Source organism: Erinaceus europaeus, unplaced genomic scaffold, assembly GCF_950295315.1.
Source record: "Erinaceus europaeus unplaced genomic scaffold, mEriEur2.1 scaffold_659, whole genome shotgun sequence".
Taxonomy (NCBI): domain Eukaryota; kingdom Metazoa; phylum Chordata; class Mammalia; order Eulipotyphla; family Erinaceidae; genus Erinaceus; species Erinaceus europaeus.
The window spans coordinates 35,192-60,884 of NW_026647227.1; the positions used below are offsets into that span (position 1 = coordinate 35,192).

The window sequence follows — 25,693 nt, forward strand, 5'->3', positions numbered from 1 at the left end:
CCCACTGGGCAGGGTTAAGAGCACAGACTAAGGATGTCTCACAGCACTTACTTAGGCCTTGCACTTCATGTCCATGGTGTCATCAGCCTGGCTTATGAGGCACACGGCCTACAGCCTAAAGCGTCAGATCTCATGGCAGGCAGGCAGTGGGTGGGGCATTTGGAACATTTGCTACTATCAGTTGAGAGCTGACTTACTCTTTTGCAGGGGTTAATGCGGTCAAAATCTCTGTGTTGACTTGTAATACCTTTTGCAAATTTCCTGTAAGAAATAAATGCAGGATGTGGGTTGACATAAAGCAGGGTGGGTCTTCTTGGTCTCTGAGTGGGAAGATGTGTGTGTTCTTTTTCTTTTTCTTTCTGCTAAGGCGCTCAACGCCTACTAAAGAGTACGCACCTGTGTACTCATCCTGGGCAATGGTGTGCCTGTCCCAGCCCCCTTGGAAAGCTCCCTCTCCAAGCTGCTGGCTGCCCTATAGGTGCCAATGGGCTCATGGAGGCATGGACACATGGGGTCTCCTGACAGGCCCCACCCTCCCACAGCCAGCCCCCTGCCCTGAGCCAGCTGGTGAGCCTGTATCTTGGGAGGTCACACTTCCTCTGGAAAGAGCCTGCCACCATGAACTGGCTGGAGGAGAATGTCCGTGAGGTTCTGCGAACAGTGGATGCAGGGGACCCTGCTGTAGAAGCCTGTGAGAACAGGTGAGTAGGGACAGCGAGCAGGTATATGAGCTAGGCGCCAAGTGGGAACAGGGTCTGGTCCCATTTCACATGCTGCTTCTTGTTTCCTGGGTGCCAGGCGGAAGGTGCTCTACCAGCGTGCACCCAGAAATATCCACCGCCATGTGGTCCTCTCTGAGATTAAGGAAGCAGTGGCTGCTCTGCCCCCGGTAAGAAAAAGGGCTGAAAATGGGAGCTTTGTGTAAGTTGGTTGGTCACATGTACTTAGTCCTCCTGCAATTAGACTATCCCCCAGGGCTGGCAAGCTGGGTTTTCATGTGCAGAAGTTCCTGCTTCTACTGCTAGTGTTCAGATACTCTAGTTTGAGAAGCAGAGCCCCGCCTGATGCTGTTAAGACTTTAGGAGCTCAGCCATGGCTTAGTGGCTCATCTGCAGCCCTGACATGACATCTTGATATTATCTTAGGTCACAATATTTGTGAGCAGTGACTGTGGGACTCCTCTTCACGCTACACACATTAGCTCAGCAGTGTAGTCACAGTCTTCTGACTAGGATAGAGCATCCCGGTGGGAAGTGGGACCCCCTCCCCATTTCTAAGTACAGTAGCCACAGCCTTTCAGCCAAGCTCACACCTGTCAGACTACTGACTCTCAGCAGGTAGTACCCATCCAAATTGAACTCCACTCAAATACTCTTCTGTGTCCCTTTCTCAAGGATGTGACTACGCAGTCTGTGATGGGATTTGACCCTCTGCCTCCTCTGGATACCATCTACTCCTACGTCAGGCCAGAGAGGTACTTCCCTACCTCTCACTCTGCTCTTTGCTTAGCCAGTTCTAAGGTCAGTGCTGGAGGCTCACTCAGCCTTGCTTCCTGCAGACAGAAGCAAGGTCCTCAGAGATGAGTACCTATGAATACATATAAAGTCAAAACTGCAGTAAGAAACTATAAACAGGGCTGGAGAGTGGTCTGGGAGGTGGCACAGTGGATAAAGCATTGGACCCTCAAGCATGCGGTCCCAAGTTCAATCCTTAGCAGCACATGCACCAGAGTGATGCCTGGTTCTTTCTCTATTTCCTGCTATCGTTCTCATTAATAAATAAAATCTTTAAAAATAAATAGGGAGTTGGGCAGTAGTGCAGCGGGTTAAGTGCATGTGGTGCAAAGCGCAAGGACCAGCCTAAGGATCCCGGTTCAAGCCCCCGGCTCCCCACCTGCAGAGGAGGAGTCGCTTCACAGGCGGTGAAGCAGGTCAGCAGGTGTCTTATCTTTCTGTCCCCCTCTGTCTTCCCCTCCTCTCTCCATTTCTCTCTGTCCTATCCAACAACGATGACATCAACAATAGCTACAGCAACAATAAAAACAAGGGCAACAAAAAAAAATAAATATTAAATAAATAAATAAATAAATAAATAGGGCTGGAGAGACAGTACAATGGTTATACAAATAACTTTAAAGCCAGAGGCTCTGATGTCTCAGGTTCAGTCTCTGGCACCACCATAGCTAAAGCCAAGCAGTGCTCTGTGAAGGAAGGGAGGGAGGGAGGGAGAAATGAACTGTGAATAAAACATGATGATCTGACTCAGGAAGTGACAGTTACACTGAGACTGATGGAAGTGCCTTAACTGAGTTCTGGGTGGAAAGGGTTCCATGCCAGCACATGTGAAGGGCATATCTGGATAGCTGCCAGTGGGTATGGCATCTTTCAGAACTGTGTTGTGAAAAGTCTTTTTATTTTTTTTTATTTTTGACCTTTAGCTGAGTCATCCTCATCTTGAGCCCACTAACACCATAATGTTAGTCACAGGTTTTCCCAGGGAACATGTGTTTCCAGCCCTCATAGAACCATAAAGTTCTTTTTTTTTCTTTTTTGCCACTATGCTTATTGCTAGGGCTTAGTGCCTGCATGGCAAATTCACTGCTCCTGGCAGCCATTTTTCCTTTTTTCTTTTGGTGTGATAGAAATAGGGGTAGAGAGAAAGACCAAGTGGTGGCACTGGTGGCACACCTGGTTAAATGCACACATTACAGTGTAAAAAGACCTGGGTTCAAGCCTCAGTCCCCACCTGCAGGGGGAAGCTTCACAAGTGGTGAAGCAGTGTTGGCAGGTGTCTCTCTCTCCCTATCTCCCCCTTTCCCTCTCAGTTTCTCTGGCTGTATCCAAGATAACTAAAAAATAAAATAATTGGGGAGTCTGATGGTAGCGCAGTGGTTAAGCGCATGTGGCACAAAGCGCAAAGACCAGCATAAGCATCCCGGTTCAAGCCGCCGGCTCCCCACCTGCAGGGGAGTCGCTTCACAGGCGGTGAAGCAGGTCTGCAGGTGTCTATCTTTCTCTCCCCCTCTCTGTCTTCCCTCCTCTCCATGTCTCTCTGCCCTATCCAACAACGACGACATCAATAACAACAGCAACAATAAAAACAAGGGCAACAGGGAAAATAAATATAATAAAAAAATTTTAAAATAAATAAATAATTTGGGAAGGAAGGAACCTGCGATCGATTCCACTGCTCATGAAGCTTCCACCTGCTGATGGAAACTGGAGTCCTCACCCATGGTAACTTGTGTACTTTACTGGTGGTGCCACTGCCCAGCCCCAAAATCCTCTTTTTTTCTTCTTCTTCTTATGAATTATATTGTAAAACTTAGATTATGTGTTTCTAGGGAATTAGTTTCCAGTTAAATCCTCCAGTAGGTTATGATGAAAATCATCGTTAGTTTTGTTTGGTTTAAAGAGAAGCTGCCCAGCTGGGCGTGTCCACTGAGGAATACTCATAATGTTTTGCTTGCTTCCCTGCACACCACAGACTTCCTAACTCCAAAGTCTAGGTAGTTGTTCTGGAGCAGGACTGCAGTGCCATGTTTCACCAGGTGGGGTCTCCACTAAACATGTCCTAGAATTACTCTGGATATGACCAGTTTATCCTCCCTCTATTGTTAAGTGCTGAAAAACTAGAAATAACAGCTTTTCTTAAACGCATGATACCTGGGAGTCAGGCGGTAGTGCAGTGGGTTAAGCGCAGGTGGCGCAAAGCGCAAGGATCGGCATAAGGATCCTGGTTAGAGCCTCCGGCTCCCCACCTGCAGGGGAGTTGGTTGACAAGCAGTGAAGCAGGTCTGCAGGTGTCTGTCTTTCTCTCCCCCTCTGTCTTCCCCTCCTTTATCCATTTCTCTCTGTCCTATCCAACAATGACGACATCAAGAACAATAATATCTAAAACAATAAAACAACAAGGGCAACAAAAGGAAATAAATAAATCTTAAAAAAAAAGATTAAAAAAAAAGCATGATACCTATGCAGTAGCTGATGCCCACTTGGCTCATCAGGCCAGGTTCTAAAGCACCTGAGCCATGTCCCCGTTATCTCTGATATCCACAGCCTAACCCAAGCTGATTAGGAGTCTTTAGGCCTGTCCCTCCTTTGGAACCCAGTGCCCCCAGCCCAGCACCTCTACTTCTCTCCCAAACTGCTGCTTGGGACTTCTTTTCTGTCCCTATTCAAGTGAAGAAGAACACAGAAATACCTTTATTATTTTATTTTATTTTAAACCTTTATTGGCTCTCTTTCAGACTAAGTCCTGTCAACCATGGAAACACTATCGCCCTCTTCTTTCGGTCTCTGTTGCCAAATTACACTGCAGAGGTATGTGGCATGGGGTAATAAGCTGGTTCTGGCACACACACCTAGGGTTCCATTAGCTTTTCCAGGAAGCTGGGCCTGCCTGCCTGAGACTAGCTGCCAAGTTGGGGGAGCATCACTGGCAATGACTTTGTGACCTTGCCTGGTTAGATTTGGACATCAGGTTACTAGGGGCTTCCTCCCCTCAGCAGGGTGCTGGGTGGAGTGCTGGGTGGAGTCCTGGATACCTGGATAGCACTTCCTCAGACAAGTCTCATTGCTTCAGGGGGAGAGGCTGGAGGATGGAGGAGCTGGGGGTCTGAACCCAAACCAAGGCTTGAATAGGCTGATGCTGGCTGTGCGGGATATGATGGCCAACTTCCACTTCCAGGACCCTGAGCTGCCTCGTGAGGACCACCCTGAGGGAGACCACCCTGAAGGGGACGGGGAGTGGGACTGAGGGATGGAACCCCACCCTGTGTAATTATGTTCCTGATTACTGTTCTGGTCAGAATTGGCCAGTTCCCTGCAGTAGAGATGCTGACTCTGTTATTGGCTTGTTTCTCATATAAACGTGATGGGTCACACTCTGAGGGGGACTCTTCTTTCCCAAGTTGGGCCAGTGCCTATCATGAGACAGGTAGTTAGTTCCCTGTCCACACCATCCCCTGAGGTTTCCCAGGGAGACCATGTCACATGGGCACAGAGAACTGGCCTTGAGCCCCATGTAAGCTTTGACTTGCTCTATAGAGTTGGAGGTAGTGGGGCAGTGAGGGGTCCTACAATTTCTAGCTTAGCAACCCTGCTGGACACGAATGTGTATAAACTTGAGACTGGAACCTGGAATAGCCAGACCCAGGGAGGTCCCAAGTCATTAGGGTAGACACCACAGATCGGTACCTATCTGATCTGACAGAAATTTTTTCCTGTAAAGTTTCAATGCACTGTTGAGTTAGAAGTCTGAGACAGATTTGGGAAAAGAAATTGTGCTGGCACCTCTGGGAATGTGCACACACAAATTAGGAGATTGTTTATTTTGGGGGTGAATGTGGCTTGGGGCTGATTTCAATTCTGGCATACTTGATTGACAGCTCAGACTCATAGGGAGGCTGATCATTTGATTCTGGAAGGATCCATGACACAGGTTTAAAGCTGCACTAGGGGTTTGGCTACCAATAATTTTCAATACCCTTTCATTATTATTATTATTTTTAACCAGAGCACTGCTCAGCTCTGGCTTATGGTGGTATGGGGGATTGAACCTGGGACTTTGGAGTCTCAGGCATGAAAGTCCTTTGCATAACCATTATGCTATCTGTCTCCACCCAATTATTACACTTTCATTATCCTTATGCAGTAGATAAGAGGCTAAGAGGAATCAGGCAGTAGTGCAGCGGGTTAAGACAGGTAAGGATCCCGGTTCGAGTCCCCAGCTCCCCACCTGCAGGGGAGTCACTTCACAGGCAGTGAAGCAGGTCTGCAGGTATCTATCTTTCTCTGCCCCTCTCTGTCTTCCCCTCCTCTCTCCATTTTTCTCTGTCCTATCCAACAACAATGACATCAGTAATAACAACAGTAATAACTACAACAATAAAATCTTTAAAAATAAATAAATAAAAGGGCAACAAAAGGGAATAAGCGAATAAATATTTTTAAAAAAAAAAGGAATCATTATCCCACATGCTCCTAGGCAGTGCTTCTTCTACTGGATTTGATGGGAAGAATAGATATGGTTGAAATAATCCCATCTGTGGTCCAGGAGGTGGCATCGTGGATAAACCATTGAACTCTCAAGCATGAGGTCTTGAGTTCAATCCCTGGCAGTACATGTACCAGAGTGATGTCTGTTTCTTTTCTCTCTCTCTCTCTCCTATCTTTCTCATAAATAAATAAACTAGCATATATATACATATATATGTATAAGAAATAATTCCATATGACCTAGAACCACCTGCTTCTACTGTTCCACTCAGGATTACTTGTGGTGAGCTTCAGTCAGTAAGACCAAGTCTATTGAGCATCATATGGAGGTGGGCTTGTTCTCTGAAAAAGACGAGCATGCCAGAAGAATGTGGCACTCTGCCTCCACTAGCCTTAAATGCATCCCCGTAGGGTCTGGGTGGTAGCGCAGCAGGTTAAGCAAAGCACACCAACTGGTGTAAGGATCCCAGTTTGAGCCCCCAGCTCCCCACCTGCAGGGGGGGGGTCACTTCACAAGCAGTGGAGCAGATCTGCAGCTATCTTTCCTCCTCTCTCAATTTCTCTCTGTCCTATCTAGCAATAACAACAACAGTAAATAATAAGGGAAACAAAAGGGAAAAAATGGCCTCCAGGAGCAGTGGATTCATAGTGTAGGCACTGAGCCCCAGCAATAACCCTGGAGACAAAAAAATAAAAATTCTCACCCCCCCAAAAAAAAATTGCATTTCAGCACAGTTGTGATGTCTAGAGCTACTGCAACCATTTTACAACCAAGAGTTTACATTAAAAGAAAGATAGTGGGGCCGTGTAGTAGTGCAGTGGGTTAAGCACACATGGTGCAAAGTGCAAGGACCAGCATTAGGATCCTGGTTTGAGCCCCCAGCTCCCCACCTGCAGGGGGGTCTATCTCTCCCTCTCTGTCGTCCCCTCCTCTCTCAGTTTTTCTGTTCTATCCAACAACAGTGACATCAATAACAATAATAATAACAGCAATGATAAAAAGGGAAAAAATAACCTCCAGGAGCAGTGGATTCATAGTACAGGCACTGAACCCCAGCAGTAATCCTGGAGGCAAAAAAAGAAAAAAGAAAAAGAGTGGTCCGGGAGTAGATAAAGCATAAAGCATTGGGCTCTCAAGCATGAGGTCCTTAGTTCAATCCCCGGAAGCACATGTACCAGAGGTTCTTTCTCATAAATAAATAAATAATAGGACAAGGATATAGTTTACTATAATTACATGCCTGAGATCCTAGAGGTCCCAGGTTCAATCCCTGGCATCACCCTATGCAAGAGCAGTGTTCTGAGTTGATCTGTGTGCCTCCTTCCCCTACACACCCCTCGTCTTTCCCTCTCTCTCCCTCTTTCCCTTCCTCCAGATTCTCTTCCTCATGAAGTATGTTGATCTTAAAAAATAATAGTAATAATAAATAATAATAATATAATGAAATAAAAGAGAGGGACCGGTTAAGTGCATGAGTTAAGTGCACACACTACAGTGTGCAAGGACCCCGGCTCAAGCCCCTGGTCCCTACCTACAGGAGGAAAGCTTCACAAGTGGTGGAGTAGAGCTGCAGGTGTCTCTCTCCCTATCTTCCCTCTTCTCAATTTCTGTCTCTGTCCAATAATAAATAAAATTTTATTTTAAAAATAGTAAATAGGAAAGACTGTGTTCTAGGAGGAGGCACATAAATTGAAGAAACTGTTCACCTCCAGCCCTGTTCTCCAGAGATCATTAGATCATCCATGCCGTGGTCACTGTGCTGCTTGGTTTACATCATTACTTGCAAATGAACCTTTTTTAATGGAAATGGCTTTGAAGTGTCTGCCCAGTGTCTGGGCAAGAATGTGTTGATCCTTCTCAGGCCTGCTTCCCTGTGTCCTTTCCTATTGAGTCAGACCCACCTCAGGGTCATTATTGTGGACATCTGAAGGGGTCATATAATTTACCCACTCCTTGATTTTAAAGGAACTCACAAAATAGACTTCCCTTGAACTAAAACACCAGCTCTGGATCAGGCTTTCTTGCAGTCTCATCCTGGATAGCCACCTAAGGGCTGGCCTGTGGCTGACCCTCTGGAACCTTCATGAAGAAGCAGGGTCAGGTGCCAGCTTGGTGGCCAGGCAGTGATCTTCACCTTTCCCCAGGGTAGCTATCACTGGATGCAGCCACCCCTAACTGCAGTGAGACCATGCCCAGTTCACTGAACGCCAGTTCTTGATGTTGGAGGTGCGGAAGAACAAGACTAAGGAGTGTCACTCACCCCCTACATGAAGTCAAGCACGTGACCTCTTGGTGGGTGCTCTGAAAGTGTATCGCTGCACCCACACACACACATACACCCGCTTTATGACTGTCCTCACTCAGTTTCTCCAGGACCACCAGAGGTGGAATTGATGCAGTAACCTTAGGACTAATGGATTTCATGTAGACATTTCCACTATGACCACAACTGATCAGAAAGCTGACCTACCAGCTCAGCTGTACCTGTATCCCCATAAAGCCCTAGTAGGAATGCTACCAATAACAAATGAGAGTTCTGAGGCAAATCCAGGAAGAGGACTGTGGTCTGCCAAAGGCTACGGCATTCTCACGCCCTTTGAAGTTCCAGGCTGGGGGAAGGGGCTTGTCCATTTCAAAGGCCTCATTTATGGAGCTAGAAAGACCGACATCCTTGAAGTGGGATGACACAGCTAGGGGCTGTAGACGCTCAGTGGGACTGGGACACTGATGGGAGCCCCTGGGCCCTGTCCTTGCCTCCCTACCAGGAAAAGAGTAGGAGGGGTGTTTATGTCCCCCTTCCTCACTGGGGAGTGAAAGGAGGCTTCATTACCAGCTGACTACTGGGTTTCACCATCAGAAGCACATGCTTGTGCCCCCTGGGGCCTATTCACTGACCACCACACAGACAAGGCTTAGTGCCAATTTTGTGTGGAGCAAGTTCCAAAATGAGGAAAGGCAACTGAAGATCCAGGAGAGACCCTGGGCTGAGGTGACTCCAAGGTTTTGGGGCAACAAGGCTTTACAGATGATTGATTTGGGTGCTGCTTTTCTAGTTTTGTCCAACCTGCATATTTATAATTTGTGTACATTTATGTCTGATGTGCTTCAATAGAAAGCACAAAAGTAGAGCTACTCAGGAGGTGGCACAGAGACTAGAGCATCAGATTTGCAAGCGTGAAGTCGAGTTTGATCAGCAGCATCTCATGCTAGAGTGATACTCTGGGTCTCTTCTCTCATTAATAAATGAGTAAATCTTAGGAGTCGGGCAGTAGCCCAGTGGGTTAAGTGCATGTGGCGCAAAGCACAAGGACCCGTGTAAGGATCCCAGTTTGAGCCCCGGCTCTCCACCTGCAGGGGAGTCATTTCACAGGCGGTGAAGCAGGTCTGCAGGTGTTTTTCTCTCCCCCTCTCTGTCTTCCCCTCCTCTCTCTATTTCTCTCTGTCCTATCCAACAATAACAGCAATAATAACTACAACAATAAAACAAGGGCAATAAAAGGGAATAAATAAATATTTAAAAAATGAGTAAATCTTTAAAAAAAAACAAATTTTAAAAAAGGTGGAAAGAGCTTTGTGAGCTAGACACTGCAGCTGCAAGAATTACAGCCAATCCTTGATATGAGTGAATATGATCGTATGGTTGCAGTGTGTGGGGCTTGGCTGAGAGTGGGTGTACCACAAGCACCTCCCTCCACTTCCCCTTCAGTGAGAAAGTGCTTGAAGGGCTGGACAGTCCTGGACTGTTCCTGGGCCCTTGGAATACCACACAGCTGGAGGCTGAAATCTCCCTCTGAAGTAGGCGCTGGCTGCAAGCCTCTGATGCTTTCCACAGACGAAGTAAGGGCTGTTCTGTCATCTGTGTCCCTGCCTGACTCCAGGATGAACCGGAGGGGGTCTCATCCTTAGAAAGCAAAGGCCAGCAAAGAGGATTTATGGGGGGAGGGTTGTCCTCAGCATATACAGTGGGGTAGAAGTTAGGCCTGGAAGTGGACGACAACAGCCATTGGCTTCAAGGCAGAGATCAAACAAGATTTCAAGGAACTGGTGCCTGGGACAGTACAGAGGGAGGGACAAGTCCAGTGGAAGTCCCACATAAGACTGGGAATGAAGGCCTGGATGAGAACACTAGGGTTGAGGGCCAGTCCTGGGTGACATTCAGGCCACCTGGCGGTGGAGTGAGGCGCCAGTGCTAATGGGAACACACCCATCATGTGGCTACCCTGAGGAGGAGGGGCTCTGGACAACTAAAGAAGCAAAGAAAAACTCCATTCTTCCTTGAACCACAGCCCACCCCTGGCCTGGGGAGAAGCAGGAGACAGCAAGAGGTATTGCAATGTCCTGGCTGAGTGACCACAGCTCTAAGGAGGAGGTGGGTGGTGGGCTGAGAAATAGAAGAGAGGAGGCAAGTCCAAGGGCTGGCACCACAGCTTGGCCCACCTGGGAGAGAGTGAATGAGTGTATGTGTGTGTCCTTTCAGGAAGACATACTCAAACTGGCCTTTGTACAGCCAGAGAGAAGTTGAGGGGAGGGCAGCCCTGCGGGGACACAGGAGCCCTGCCGATAGCATCATGAGCTGAGTAGAGGAGCCAGAGGGTGAGTATGGCGGTGCAGGGTACCCAATGTATACTGCTGGGCTCTGTCAACCTCACCTCCCTAGCCACCCCCCACTTTGGGCTGGCTGTCAACCAGACGGGGCCAAGGTGCCTGGAGGTGACCATTCCTGATGGACTCTTCCTCTGCCTGGGGCTGGCCAGCCTGCTGGAGAATATGCTGGTGGTGGCCGCCGTGGCCAAGAACTGCAACCTGCACTCACCCATGTACTTCTTCATTGGCTGCCTGGCCGTGTCTGACCTGCTGGTGAGTGTAGGCACCCTGCTGGAGACTGCTGTCATGCTGCTGCTGGAGGCCCAGGTGATGGTTGTCCATGCCACCCTGGTGCAACAGCTGGACAACGTCATCGATGCTTTTGTGTGCAGCGCCATGGTGTCCAGCCTCTGCTTCCTGGGTGCCATCGCTGTGGACCGATACATCTCCATCTTCTACGCACTGCGCTACCACAGCATCATGACACTGTCGCGTGCCTGGAGAGCCATCGCTGTCATCTGGGTGGCCAGCATCCTCTCTGGGGCCTTCTTCGTTGCCTTCTATAGCCACTTGGCAGTCCTGCTGTGTCTTGTCAGCTTCTTTGTGGCCATGCTGGTGCTCATGGTGGTGCTGTATATCCACATGCTGACCCGAGCCTGCCAGCATGCCCGGCACATCACCAAGCTGCACAAAGCCCGGCACCCTATTCACCAGGGCATCAGTCTCAAGGGTGCTGCCACCCTCACCATCCTGCTGGGTGTCTTCTTCCTCTGCTGGGGTCCCTTCTTCCTGCACCTCTTGCTTATCGTACTCTGTCCCCAGCACCCCACTTGTGGCTGTGTCTTCAAGAACTTCAATCTCTTCCTGACCCTCATCCTCTGCAACACTATTGTGGACCCCCTCATCTATGCCTTCCGCAGCCAGGAGCTCAGGAAGACACTGCAGGAGGTCTTGCTCTGCTTCTGGTGAGGGTCGGGCTGAGTGCTGGGAAGAGGGAGGCTGTGGCACCCTGGGGTCCTTCTCCTGCATAACCTCGTCTATCAAAGATGAGAAGACACAGAGCCTCTGGGACTGGGGAGAAAAAAAATTGAGTATATCCAGGAGAAGCTTTTGAGGAGACAAGGGCCATAACTCCTGCACACTCAACCTCCACCCAGATCATGGAAGGACCTGTCTATACTCGAGTTGACTGTCATGTTATGCATGTACAAACTATTGTACTTACTGTTGGATGTAAAACATTAATTCCCCAATAAAAAAAAAGTGAGAAGGAAAAAAGAGTTGACTGTCAACTCTGGGGACATATGTCTTGCCCATGTACTGACAAAACTGCATCGACAGAGTGAAACTAGCCATCAGGAGCACAGCTGTGAGGACTCTGTGACCAGCTGAGATCTGACTTTGCAAGACTGCCTCAGGCAGAAGAACTGGGCTCACTGACCAGGAGTTGGAAGCTCAGTGGTGACTGCAGTGTGTGTGTGTCTGGTAGGAGGTAGGTTTCAGCCTGTCTGCACTACCCAATGCCTGAATCAGGGACTAGGGCTGGGGTCTTATGGCTGCAAAGTGATGGGTAATAAATGCATTATCATTTCAGCTCCTTCCAGAAGTTGCTAGGAACTTGATGAGCTTGGGGAAAAGGCTAGGGACAGAAGGAGGAGAAGTGAAGAGGGGGGAAAGTCCCAGAAACCACAGATGAGGACACCAAGTGCCAAGGGGAGAGAGTGGAGACCCCAGTGGTACATACTCTGCTGCTGCATCTCTGCCTTCTCTCTGTGGTGCAAAGCCCAGATCTGATGAATTAGAGCACAGAGCCCCCTTGATGACGAGACTAGGACACCATCCAGGCTGCCCTCAGCTGCAGTAGAAGCAAGACACCATGTGTATCCCTAGCCAGTGCTTATCCCTCTCCCCAATATTGCAACCCCCTTCCTCCATGTCTGCTCAAGAGCTATCCAGTGGCCCATAGTGTGGGGGAGCAAGCAGCTATGATCTTCTGCCCTGCCCCCATGACAGTACAATCCTCTTGGGAGAGGGTCAGTGCTCAGTCATCCTGGGAAATATCTGAAGCAAGATCCCCAAGATGAGGTGAGGCTACCCTGGGACTAGGGGTGTCCAAACCTAAGTCACAGGGGATTGGGTGTCTGGGTCAGACCAGTTCTCTGAGTCCTCCCTCTACTGCAACCGTGAACCTCTCACTGAACAACCCATCTGTCTTCCACACTCAAGCCCTTACTGGTCCAGACTCAGTGGAGACAGCTTTCCCAGTGACTGCAGCCCCCTTGGCAGCCCACCCGCCTCAGCACTGCCAGTCAACTCCCACCCTTCATGATACGTGACCTCAGGACTGGGAGCTGCTTCCTGGCAGGGCAAGCCTTTGCTGGGAGACAGGACGGTGAGTCAGCCTAGAGCCTGCACCAGAGCCCTCTGGGGACAGAGGGAGACTGGCCTGGCAGGAGGCCATTCTACAGGGAGGAGGCTGGGATGATGCAAAGTCCCTCCCTTGGCTCAGACAAGGAGGCATCGTGGGCTTCAGGAAAGAGCCAGATGCTCAGCAAGGACCCCAGAACAGAGATAGGGAGGGACCCAGGCAGATGGAAGCCAACCACAGAAAGCCACCTCACCATACATTGTGGGGGAGGGCATCTCCGGAGAACAAAAGACCCATTTCTAACTCACCAAACTGGGGAGCTCAGGAGGGGAACCAAAGGGACACACACACAGACACACACACGCCCAAGCACTGGCTACAGGCATGCCCTCAACCTGTTCAGCCTCCTGTTGTAGCCGGTGCACTGACCGTGGCTGCAGCCTTCCCGGAAGATGCTGTCACTGAAACCTCAAAGGGTGATTTCCCCTAGTGTCCAGCCTGGAGAATATGAGGCCATGATGGCTGTATGAGCACAGTGGCTGTACTGAAACCTTACCCCCGCCCCCGACTCCCTTTTGACCAGTAGACTCACTCCTGGTCCCTCCACCCCCAGGCACAAACCAGCTTTCTGCACAGCTGCCCCTACCTCTATTCGCCCCCCACCAAGTTGGTCTCACTTGGCCCTACTTGGACCACGAGTGTCGGAGAGAGCCAGATGCTGCCTACCTCCCTCCTCCTGCCAGTCCCCTGCCTGCCTGTGTTCTTGCTCAGGACTCCTTGCACCACAGCTAGAGGCCAACACTTTTCTGGCTGGGGGCACAAAGCACTCCCACAAGTAAAGTGCTCTTGGAATCTCATGGGGCAAGAGGGCTATGGCAAGAGGGAGCTTTCTTTCTTCTCCAGGCTCAGTGTCTGCTGGAGCTCTGCCTTCCTTTCCAGCCATGGGGGATCGCACGAAGCTCCGGGTACCTAGTCTGTCCTCTCCTGCCACGTTTGGAGTGGGGAGCGGGGGCCGGTCCCTAGACCCCTAGACGGGTGCGGGGAAGAAATATCATCCACACAAAGCGCGGGGCGGGGCTGCTGCCGGGGTGGAGGACCGAGAGCCGGGGCTCCCATTGTCCTCACCGCATCCAGCCGCTGGCCCCTCCCCTCTGCCGCGCGGATCCGCAGATCCCGAGGAGGGGCGGGGGTGGGCGGCTGCGGGCCAGGCGGGCCGCGGTGCCGATGCTGCTACCACATCCCGCAGCCGGTGCCGCATTCTCTGCAGCGGCTGGATTGGCCACACGGTGACGTCAGCGGGCGGGGCCGGGCCTATAAGAGCGGGCGGCGGGGGCGCCCTGCCCTCCGCAGCCCCCGGCCCGTCAGCGCGTCTGCAGCCGCCCGCCTCGCTCCGAGCATGAGGGAGATCGTGCACATCCAGGCCGGCCAATGCGGCAACCAGATCGGGGCCAAGGTGAGACCGCGTCCCAGCGCGCACACCCCACACCTCAGCATGCCCGCACTGCGCACACCCTGATCCCCAGCGGGACCCCTAGGGCGCACAGCCCACGCTTCAGCTGGGCAGCACTGCGCACACCCCAAGTCCCAAAAGGACCCCCACACCCCCAGTACACACACCCCGCTTCCCCTCCCGCATCCAGACTCAGGTGGGAGAAAGCCAGAACGGCGCGCACACTCCGAACCGCACCCCTGCAAAGCCAAGAACAAAGGGACGAGCTGGGTCTCCGCGCTAAGGGCTGGGATGCAGGGTCCCTGCGCGCTGCTATCACCCTGCCTACCCTGTTCCCCGTAGGGCGTCCACGTTGTGCCGTCTCCACTGCGGCAGGTGCAGCTGGGACTTAGGGCGTGGCCCTCTCGTTCGAGGTCACAGCTCAGCCCTGAGCCAGATGAGGGATTCTGTAGGTTTGTGTCTGCGTGTGTGTGTGTGTGGGGGGGGAGTGTTCCATTCAAACGCAGCCTGATTTTCTCTATCTCAAATGTCGTCCAAGGGATTAGAGCCGCCGCCCCCATGCCCCCACCCCCCAACCGCAGCTCCCAGGCTTGCCCTGACAACCTTCATCCTCCTGGCCACGCCCTATTCCTTTGTTGGAGGGGGAAGGGCTGGGTCCGAATTGAGGGTGACCTTGGAGAGTCCCTCCGCATAGCCCCTTCTCAACAAACTCCTGTGAGTGACCGCACCCTGCCAGGACCACGAGTCTAGGGTTCAGAGGCGGGAACAAAGAAGAGAGATGCCACACCCGCCCTCTCCTATAGTCACCACTTCACAGATGTTGAGACTGAAGGGGCAGTCCCCACTCCCCCAAATTCAGCAGGCAGTCACACGTCCCCAAATCTGGAACATTACTTCTACCAAGGTCACCCGCAAGTGGAGAGACAGAGCCCCAACGCCCCTGGTTCCTCCCAGAAAGCCACTCAGGCGGGGTGGGTAGGGTCCGTGTCTGGTGGGTTCCCCTCAATCTGGGGGAAGAGACACCTTTGTCAGGACCAAGGCCAGGGACCCAGAGAGGGGTAGTTTGCAGAAAGAGGCGGGGTAGGAGAAAGGTCCTGGAGGGGAAGGGACCGGGAAAGGTTTCTCTGGAGGCTGTTGCCATAGAAACCAGGGGAGAACAAAAAGCTAATTAAGATGGGGCTGGGGTGGCCACGTGGCTGACATGTAAATTGCAGGTTGGGCTCTAGGGTGGAGGCGCCTGAAATGGGGTAAACCAGAGAGACTCCCTAATCCCCAGGAAGAAGACAGCTGTGCCTGCCAGGAAGGAGGCTGGGGGTGGGAGGGAGGGAAGGGGGGCCTCTGAGACAGGCCTCAAATCAAATCAAGGCTCCTGGGGCAGTGGCTGACAGCTGCCCTGGTCAGGAGGGAGGAGCCTTCTTCATTAATGTGGTCACAGGGGCCAGGCCTACCCTGAATATCTGCTCCTGGTAAGGCCAGGGGTCACTGGGGGATGGTCTCCTGCTTGGGTAGGGAGTGGCCATCCAGGGAATGGCTCTGCATCCTCTTCCATGGCTGGACTGGCCAGTGTTGTGGCCCTCAAGGTCACAGAGGAGGCAGACAGGCCCACACCCAAGCTACACCGGGAAATAGACACAGGCAGCCCGAATGCTGGATCATACCTTCCTGCTCCTCTGTGCTGAAGACCTTTGGCTCATTTATTCCCTTTTATTCCTTTATATTTTTCTCTTTTCTCTTTTTTTTTAAATTTCTTTATTGGGGAATTAATGTTCTTTTTTCTTCTTTCTGAAGTTTATATTTGATTTTCTTTAAAGAATGGATTTTTTGGAAGTTTTTTATACTCTTTTTTATTAATTTTTAATGGATAGAGACAGGCAGAAATTGAGAGGAGAGGGTATGTAGAGAGGGAGAGAGACAGAGAGACATCTGCAGCAGCCCTGCTTCACCACTCATGAAGCCTTCCCCCTGCAGGTGAGGACCAGGGGCTTGAACCTGGGTCCTTGTGCACTGCAGTGTATGCGCTTAACCAGGTGCGCCACCGCCTGGCCCCCTATATTTGATTTTTTAAAGCAATTCAAAGAACAGAGAGGTGAAAGGGGGAGGTAAAGAATCTATCTCCCTCATCCACTGCTGCATTTTACATACCAGTGGAAATACATTAGCCCTTTGGGTTTGGGGAAGAAGGCATAGAGGTGGCTTAATATTCTCTGGGATATTAAGATTGCTGGTCCCACCTGTATGGGGACATTGTTCAGAAACTGGTTGTGGACTCCCCAAAGGGGGAACTCCAAACTTCCTGTCTATCTCCAGCAGCAGCTGACCGGGTGGGCAAGAGACTGCGCCTCTTGAATGCAGGTCCTTGTGGGATGCCTGGCTCAGCAGAAAAAGCCTGCCTGCTTTACAGTGTTATGGGTTGGGGTGGGGTTGGTGAATGTAGGCCTTTGGGGGTAGCAGAGAATATCCCTCTCCTGGGAAGGAGTACAAGGGCACCAAGGACTTTTGACAGTGACCAATCGCCTTGGGTAGCCTTGTAAGAATTCAGGGAAATAGTATATCACCCTTCCCCAAGCAGAGATGCCAGGAGATTGAGACCCAAAAACAGGAATTCCAGTATTGGTCTGCTTAGACAACTCAGGTTGGGCGGGGGACCCCATCCGCATTCCTCCTCCCCTAGGGAGGGCAGGGCAGTCCTGGAGTCTTTGTCTGCGCCCCTCCACCGCCACTGGGAGGGGCATGGGGCGGGGCCCTGGTCCTTACTACCAATGAGAGGAGGAATTTCTTTCTCTCCGCCCCGCTCCCCTCCTCCCTGCCTGTAAATAGGTCAGGGCGTGGGGCTTGGTAGGGTCATGTTACTGGTGGGGGGGGTTTCCACCTCCTGAGTTGAGGAGCGAGCCCCCTTAAAGCCCTGTACTGCATAGCCTAGGACTTCCGAGTTCAAGGCTTGACAGCTTGTCAGCACCGCGGACAGCAGCACATAACTCCCCCACTCCCACACCAAAGCAGGCAGATGCTCCCTGTGGTCTGGAATGGGAGTGGAGCCTGGTCCCAATATTTTCTCCTCTGTAGACTTGATCACAGTAATTAAAAAAAATTTTTTTCTCTATGTGAATGAAAGAGAGGAGAGAGAGAGAGGACCATAGGGTTGTGATGTAGTACTGGGGACTGAACCTGTGGCCTCTGCTCTAATAAGCTGAGCTGTCTTTTCAGCTATGGTAATTTCTATTAATTTACGTATTATTTATATTTTATTATATGAAATATGAAGTTTTATTTTATTGTTAAATACTACATATTTCACTAGGAATTTATTATTTTAGGTTACATTTTTTCATTTAAAAATATTTCTTTATTCCTTTTTGTTGTCCTTGTTATAGTTATTATTGATGTCATTATTGTTGGATAGGACAGAGAGAAATGGAGAGAGGAGGGGAAGACAGAGATGGGGAGAGAAAGATAGACACCCGCAGACCTGCTTCACCGCCTGTGAAGCAACTCCCCTGCAGGTGGAGAGCCAGGGGCTCAAACCGGGATCCTTATGCTGGTCTTTGTGCCACGTGTGCTTAACCCTCTGCGTTACCGCCCAACTCCTTCGTTTTTTAAAATATTTATTTACTGAGCTGAGGAGGTAGCATAATGGCTATACAAAAGACTCTCATGCTTGAGGCTCTGAGGCCCCAGGTTCAATTCCCAGAGCCACCATAAGCCACAGCTGAGCAGTGCTCTGGTCTTTCTGTGTCTGTGTTTCTCTCTCTCTTTCTCTCTTAAATACCGGGTTCTATTTATTTATTTCTTTTTTTAAAAATATATATATATTTTTATTTATTCCCTTTTGTTGCCCTTGTTGTTTTATTGTTGTAGTTATTATTGTTGTTGTCATCATTGTTGGATAGGACAGAGAGAAACGGAGAGAGGAGGGGAAGACAGAGAGGGGGAGAGAAAGATAGACACCTGCAGACCTGCTTCACCACCTGTGAAGCGACTCCCCTGCAGGTGGGGAGCCGGGGTTCGAACCGGGATCCTTATGCCGGTCCTTGTGCTTTGCGCCACCTGTGCTTAACCCGCTGCACTACAGCCCGACTTCCTATTTATTTATTTCTTTACTTATGTATTTACTTATGAGAAAGATAGGAGGAGAGAAAGAACCAGACATAACTCTGGTACATGTGCTGCTGGGGATTGAACTCAGGACTTCATGTTTGAGAATCCAATGCTTTATCCACTGTGCCACCTTCCTGACCACTCTCTGTGTGTTTCTCCATCTCTTTCTCATTAAAAAAATAATCAAAGGGAGTTGAGTGGTAGCGCAGCTGGTTAAGCGCACGTGGCTCAAAGCGCAAGGACCAGCATAAGGATCCTGGTTTGAGATCCTGGCTCCCCACCTGCAGGGGAGTCACTTCACAAGTGATGAAGCAGGTCTGCAGGTGTCTATCTTTCTTTTCCCCCTCTGTCTTCCCTTCCTCTCTCCATTTCTCTCTGTCCTATCCAACGACATCAATAACAACAGTAATAACTACAACAATAAAACAACAAGGGCAACAAAAGGGAATAAATAAATATATATTTTTAAATATTAAAAAATCAAAATATTTGAAAAGTATTTATTAATGAGAAAGAGATGGAGGGAGGGAGAACTAGAGCATTATTCTGGCACATGCAGTATCAGAGACTGAACTCAGGACCTCATGCTTGTGAGCTCAGCACTTTGTCCACTGCATGACCTACCAGGCCACTTAAGTTACTGCTTTTATTAGTTTTTTTTTTTAATTTCTTTATTGGGGAATTAATGTTTTACATTCAACAATAAATATAATAGTTTGTACATGCATAATATTTCCCAGTTTTCCATATAACAATACAACCCCCACTAGGTCCATTGTGATCCTTCTTGGATCTGTATTTTCCCCATTCACCCACCCCAGAGTCTTTTACTGTGGTGCAATACGCCAATTCCATTTCAGGTTCTACTTCTGTTTTCTTTTCTGATCTTGTTTTTCAACTTCTGCCTGAGAGTGAGATCATCCCATATTCATCCTTCTGTTTCTGACTTATTTCACTTAACATGAATTTTTCAAGGTCCATCCAAGATCGGCTGAAAATGGTGAAGTCACCATCTTTTATAGCTGAGTAGTATTCCATTGTATATATATATATCACAACTTGCTCAGCCACTCATCTGTTGTTGGACACCTGGGTTGCTTCCGGGTTTTGGCTATTACAAATTGTGCTGCCAAGAACATATGTGTATACAGATCTTTTTGGATAGGTGTGTTGGGTCCTTTTTTTTTTAATTTAAAAATGGAAACACTGACAAGACCATAGGATAAGAGAGATAAAATTCCACATAATTCCTACCACCAGAAATCTGTACCTAGCCCCTCGCTTGATAGCTTTCTTATTCTTTTTTTTTTAATTAATTAATTATTTATTCCCTTTTGTTGCCCTTGTTTTGTTTTATTGTTGTGGTTATTGTTATTGTTGTCGTCATTGTTGGATAGGACAGGGAGAAATGGAGGGAAGACAGAGAGGGGACCTGCAGACCTGCTTCATCGCTTGTGAAGCGACTCCCCGGCAGGTGGGGAGCCAGGGCTCGAACTGGGATCCTTACCCCGGTCCTTGCGCTCTGTGTCACCTGCGCTTAACCCGCTGCACTACAGCCCGATTCCCTATTTTTTTAAAAGACTCTATTTATTTATTCATGAGAAAGATAGGAGAAGAGAAAGAACCAGACATCACTCTGGTACATGTGCTTCCGGGGTTCAAACTCATGACCTCATGGTTGATAATCCAGTGCTTTATGCACTGCACCACCTCCTGGACCACAGCTTTCCTATTCTTTAACCCTCTGGGAGTATGGACCCAGGGTCATCATGGGGTGCAAAATGTGGAAGGTCTGGCTTCTCTAATTGCTTCCCCACTGAACATGGGTGTTGGCAGGTCAATCTATACTCCCAGCCTGTCTTTCTTTCCCTGCTTTTATTAATTTTAACTACCAATGGAATTATTAATATAGTCTTCTTAAAAAAAAAAAAAGACCATTTTGGGAGTCAGGCAGTAGCGCAGCGGGTTAAGTGCACGTGGCACAAAGCGCAAGGACTGGCATAAGGATCCCGGGGTCCTTATGCTGTGTCTGTCAGAGCATCTTTTTATAGATAAGCACGTGCTAACAGTTTCCAGACTTCTAACTGAGCAGTTTTTCTGCTTGCCCATAATTCACATAGTAGAGACCCACTGTTTTTGGTGTTCTCAGGGCCTTAACCGTCACTAACCTTTTTGAAGTCAGCCAACCCTCAAGCACAAGGGGAGGGACCCAGACTGTGCTGCCTTCACTTCACCCCAGGATGTGTCTACAAGTGCTGACACTCATCCCATACATGCCTTTGTCCACATTCACTTCCTCTAGTCTCACAATGGCCTATTTCAATCATCAGGTTGGGAACAGAGTTGGGACATGAAGTACATGAATGCTCAGCCTGGCCACTAGCCTGTGCTTTCCTGCCCTAAGGCAGTAGGGTGGGCAGCATAGTCTTGGGAAATGTGGCCCTATGTGGGAGTCTCGGTGACTCAGTCAAGTGGTGGCCACTTGAGGACCCTGTGGTCCCCATGAGTTACAGCTTAAGATGTTCACTCCGTTGGACCCTATCCCATGCCTTGACACTGAGAGCATATGTTTCCTGGATTCCCTTGCTTTTTGTGGGCAGTACTTTACCTTCTTTGTGCTGCATTTTCCTTACCTAAAAGGGAATAATGAATGACTCTCTCTCTTTTTAAAATATTTTTATCTTTTTTTTAATTTAAATTTTTTTAAATTTTATTTATTTACTTTCCCTTTTGTTGCCCTTGTTGTTTTTATTGTTGTAGTTATTATTGTTGTCATTGTTGTTGGATAGGACAGAGAGAAATGGAGAGAGGAGGGGAAGACAGAGGGAAGGAGAGAAAGATAGACACCTACAGACCTGCTTCACGAACTGTGAAGCGACTCCTCTGCAGGTGGGGAGCTGGGAGCTCGAACCGGGATCCTTACGCTGGTCCTTGTGCTTCGTGCCACGTGCGCTTAACCCGCTGCGCTACCACCCAACTCCCTTTGATTATTGTTTTTAATGAGAAACCCAACTCCCTTTTAAATATTTTTTAAAAACTTTATTTATTATTGGATAGCGACAGAGATAAATTGAGAGGGAAGGGGGAATAGAAAATGAAAGAGACAGAGAGATGCCTGCAGTCCTACTTCACCACTCATAAAACTTTCCCTCTACTGGCGGGGACCAGGGGCTTAAAGTGGGGTTCTTGGGCACTGTAGTGTATGTACTTAATTAGGTGCACCACCACCTGTCTTCATGAATGACTCTCCAACTGAGTGCTGATGACTCATCCCTGGGGCAAAGGTGGACACAGTCCTTCATGCCTGGATGGCTGTGTCTGGAGGCTGACTCTGTGTCAGTGAGCCCAAGTCACCCAGTACTCGCTCACAAAATTCCCACAATTTTGTAGTATGACAGCTATTTCTGAAGTCATTCAAAGGGATTAGTGCAGGCCTAGGGTCCAAGTCCCTCATTTCATACTCAGGGTTATGAGGTAAGGAGGAAAGGGCTCTGGGACTCATGGCTGCCTCCTTATCTGTTTCCCCTGCAGTTCTGGGAGGTCATCAGTGATGAGCATGGAATTGACCCAAGTGGCAACTATGTGGGTGACTCGGACCTGCAGCTGGAGCGCATCAGCGTGTACTACAACGAGGCCTCCTGTGAGCCTACCCTGCTGGGCCCCCAGAGTGGGAGGGCTCTCGGGTGGTGGACACCATATGGGATTCAAATATGATCACTAGCCAACATGCATGGTACAGGGGGTTGGGCAGAGCTGGTCATGTCCCCTTGCAGCAGTCCTTGGGGATAAGCAGAGCAGATTTCACCTGGAGGGCTCAGATGGTCTAGCAGTGTTTATAGAATCTAGTGACATCCCCCTGCCCATGTGGCCTTGGGGTTGGCCCTACTGTTCAGACTCACCCATGACCCTACATGGTCAAGTTTCATGTGAAGAGTGTCTTTAAACTCACCTTGGGTTCCAGCTCTGCCCCAGAGTCCCAGCTCTTAGAGTGAACATATATAGCTGGTAGGCTGAAAGGATAGAGAGGCAGGAAGAGCCCTAACCTCTCATTTGCAATCTGCCCCTCTCCCCTTAGCTCACAAGTATGTCCCCCGGGCCATCCTGGTCGATCTGGAGCCTGGAACCATGGACAGTGTCCGGTCTGGGGCCTTTGGGCACCTCTTCAGGCCTGACAACTTCATCTTCGGTAAGTTTTCCCCTGCCCGTGGAAATGGGGACTGGAATGGACTCCATCATGAACAAACCAAAAGGTTCCAACACTACCTTACAGAACAGGACTCATTTCCTCATTTTGCAATTGGCAAAATTTTTGCAGAACAAAAACCACTTGTATTTCAGGCAGAACAAGATGTGAAACAGAATGTTTGTTTGTTTATTGGATAGAGACAGACAGAAATTGAGAGGAAGGGAAGATAAAGAGAGAGACAGAGAGACATCTGCAGCCCTGCTTCACCACTTGTGAAGCTTCCCCCTGCAGGTGGGGACCAGGGGCTTGAACCTGGGTCCTTGAGCACTGTAATGTGAGCACTCAACCAGGTGCGCCACCACCCAGCCCCGGAAACAGAATGTTTAATGTGGATAAATGTCACAGAATCTGCACAGTCAGGACTTCAGAAATGAGTGCTCACATTTGCCATGTGATCTGATTAGGAGGCTAGACCAGCCCAGGCCTGTGACTCTGGTGACCATGGATGCTCTCCCATTTCTCCTCCCAGAGTTTAGTACCCCAACTGAACACCTGCTAGGGACTCTGGAAGTTGCAGTTTACGACTTCCCACAGGAAGCAGAACAGGCAGCAACTCAAGATTATCAATTCTTGACCAGAGCCCTGAATCCTATGTGCCAGTATTGGTATCCCCAACACAGAGTGGTTGGCAAGGGGAGGGGAGAGTTATGGATGGAATAAGAGGCTGTACTCCATGGCACTGCCTCACTTTATACAGCTCAGCTCCCATTGTTATTGTCCTCTGGGGTGAGATGTTCTGGCATGCACTTGACATCTGATCCCACCCGTGTCCCCAACTCCCTCACACACAGGTCAGAGTGGAGCGGGCAACAACTGGGCCAAAGGTCACTACACCGAGGGAGCCGAGTTGGTAGACTCAGTTCTGGACGTGGTGCGGAAGGAGTGTGAGAATTGCGACTGCCTGCAGGGCTTCCAGTTGACCCACTCTCTGGGTGGTGGCACGGGGTCTGGCATGGGCACCCTGCTCATCAGCAAGGTGCGTGAGGAATACCCTGACCGCATCATGAACACCTTCAGCGTGGTACCCTCACCCAAGGTGTCAGACACGGTGGTAGAGCCCTACAACGCCACCCTGTCCATCCACCAGCTGGTGGAGAATACAGATGAGACCTACTGCATCGACAATGAGGCCCTCTACGACATCTGCTTCCGCACCCTCAAGCTGGCCACCCCCACCTATGGCGACCTCAATCACCTGGTGTCAGCCACCATGAGTGGCGTCACCACCTCTCTGCGCTTCCCTGGCCAGCTCAATGCTGACCTGCGCAAGCTGGCTGTGAACATGGTGCCCTTCCCACGCCTGCACTTCTTCATGCCTGGCTTTGCCCCACTCACAGCGCGAGGCAGCCAGCAGTACCGTGCTCTGACCGTGCCTGAGCTCACCCAGCAGATGTTTGATGCCAAGAACATGATGGCCGCCTGCGACCCCCGCCATGGCCGCTACCTGACCGTGGCCACTGTCTTCCGGGGCCGCATGTCCATGAAGGAGGTGGATGAGCAGATGCTGGCCATCCAGAGCAAGAACAGCAGCTACTTCGTGGAGTGGATTCCCAACAATGTCAAGGTGGCTGTGTGTGACATCCCGCCCCGGGGGCTGAAGATGTCCTCCACCTTCATCGGCAATAGCACGGCAATCCAAGAGCTGTTCAAACGCATCTCAGAGCAGTTCACAGCCATGTTCCGGCGCAAGGCCTTCTTGCACTGGTACACGGGCGAGGGCATGGACGAGATGGAGTTCACTGAGGCCGAGAGCAACATGAATGACCTGGTGTCTGAATACCAGCAGTACCAGGACGCCACAGCTGAGGAGGAGGGTGAGATGTATGAAGATGACGATGAGGAGTCTGAGGCTCAGGGTCCCAAGTGAGGCAGCTGCTGGTGTGGCCCAGCTACCCAGCTGCCCAGCTGCCCAGGGGCCACCCCTGGGGCCTAGTGTCTGTCCTTCAGTATTTGCAGCATTCCTACCCCAGGGGCCATCTTGGTGGTCTTCCTGACCAGGTCGTCTCCATTTTGTGTTGTTCGTTTGTCTCTGTTTTGATGTGGGCTGCAGTCCTGATGTTTTCTTTCTTCTTCTTCTTCTTCTTTTTTTTTTTTTTACTAGTTTTTGTTTATATTTGGGGGGACACTTAATAAAAATTATTGCTGTCAGATAATCTTGTGTGGTTCTAAAGATTTCTTTTTCATTCTGCAACATTGGGTCTTCAAAGGGGGGGAGGAAGGTCAGACTGATGGAAGTGGGGGTGAGGAGAGCTGGCTATTAGATTGAAGCTAATGGCTTTCCTGGAGCCAGCAGGTGTCTTCAGGTATGGCCTCTGGACCACGTGGGATTGGAGAGGTAGGGGTTCAGGAGGAAGCACATGAGAATGCCACCCCCCGAACCTCAGGCATTCTCTGACTCGGGAGCCATCTCTAATCTCACAGAGGAGAAACACTTCAGAACTTTCCTTTGACTTATCTGAGTATTGGACCTCAAAGGTAGACAGTAAGGTACCCAAACTAGGGAGTTGAGGGGACACCTTGAGTGCTCCCTAGAATAAATGTAAATCTGTACTGGGGAGACAGCATAAAGGTTCTGATGTCCTTGGTTCAGTCCTTGGCACCACCATAAGCCAGAGCTGAGCAGTCACTCCCTCTCTCTCTCTCTATGTCTATCTATCTAATTAAAATAAAACATTAAAAAAGGAGAGCCGGTGGTAGCACACCAGGTTAAGCGCATATAGTGCGAAGTGCAAGGAATGGCACAAAAATCCCAGTTTGAGCCCCCCGGCTCCTCACCTGCAGGGGAGTCGCTTCACAAAAGGTGAAGCAGGTCTTTCTGTCTTCCCCTCCTCTCTCAATTTCTCTCTGTCCTATACAACAGCAACAACAATAACAACATCAATAGAAAAAAAACTGTTTGCCATTCGTAGTGCGGGCACTGAACCTCAGCAATAACCTTGGAGACAAAAGA

The 25,693-nt window shown here is 49.8% G+C and overlaps 2 protein-coding genes across 3 annotated transcripts in view; both read left to right on the forward strand.

The window, feature by feature from the left end:
* TCF25 (transcription factor 25) overlaps positions 1–4,891 on the forward strand; it is a 28,328-nt gene extending 23,437 nt beyond the window's left edge. Inside the window, exons 14-18 of one of the 2 annotated variants that reach the window (XM_007531203.3) lie at positions 543–701; positions 799–889; positions 1,395–1,474; positions 4,250–4,322; positions 4,585–4,891. In XM_007531203.3, coding sequence (XP_007531265.1) covers positions 543–701; positions 799–889; positions 1,395–1,474; positions 4,250–4,322; positions 4,585–4,758 — 577 coding nt within the window. In that variant the 3' untranslated portion in view covers positions 4,759–4,891. The remainder of the gene's footprint in view (positions 1–542; positions 702–798; positions 890–1,394; positions 1,475–4,249; positions 4,323–4,584) is intronic. The other variant, XM_060183840.1, reaches the window with a different exon arrangement.
* A 4,522-nt stretch (positions 4,892–9,413) lies between these two features.
* LOC103121244 (tubulin beta-3 chain) lies at positions 9,414–24,896 on the forward strand. The gene is made up of 7 exons (XM_007531767.3): positions 9,414–11,549; positions 13,443–13,476; positions 13,566–13,618; positions 14,123–14,405; positions 22,029–22,137; positions 22,573–22,683; positions 23,535–24,896. The coding sequence occupies exons 1-7, from the start codon at positions 10,600–10,602 to the stop codon at positions 24,608–24,610; spliced, it is 2,616 nt and encodes an 871-aa protein (XP_007531829.2). The 5' UTR covers positions 9,414–10,599; the 3' UTR covers positions 24,611–24,896.
* Positions 24,897–25,693: the final 797 nt, after the last annotated feature.

Excerpts from the sequence above, each read along its gene's own strand:
- LOC103121244 (XM_007531767.3), top strand. The coding sequence starts at position 10,600 with ATGGCGGTGCAGGGTACCCAATGTATACTGCTGGGCTCTGTCAACCTC. Across the intron at positions 14,406-22,028 it reads GCAACCAGATCGGGGCCAAG|TTCTGGGAGGTCATCAGTGA; the intron begins GTGAGACCGCGT and ends TTTCCCCTGCAG. Across the intron at positions 22,684-23,534 it reads GCCTGACAACTTCATCTTCG|GTCAGAGTGGAGCGGGCAAC; the intron begins GTAAGTTTTCCC and ends CCTCACACACAG.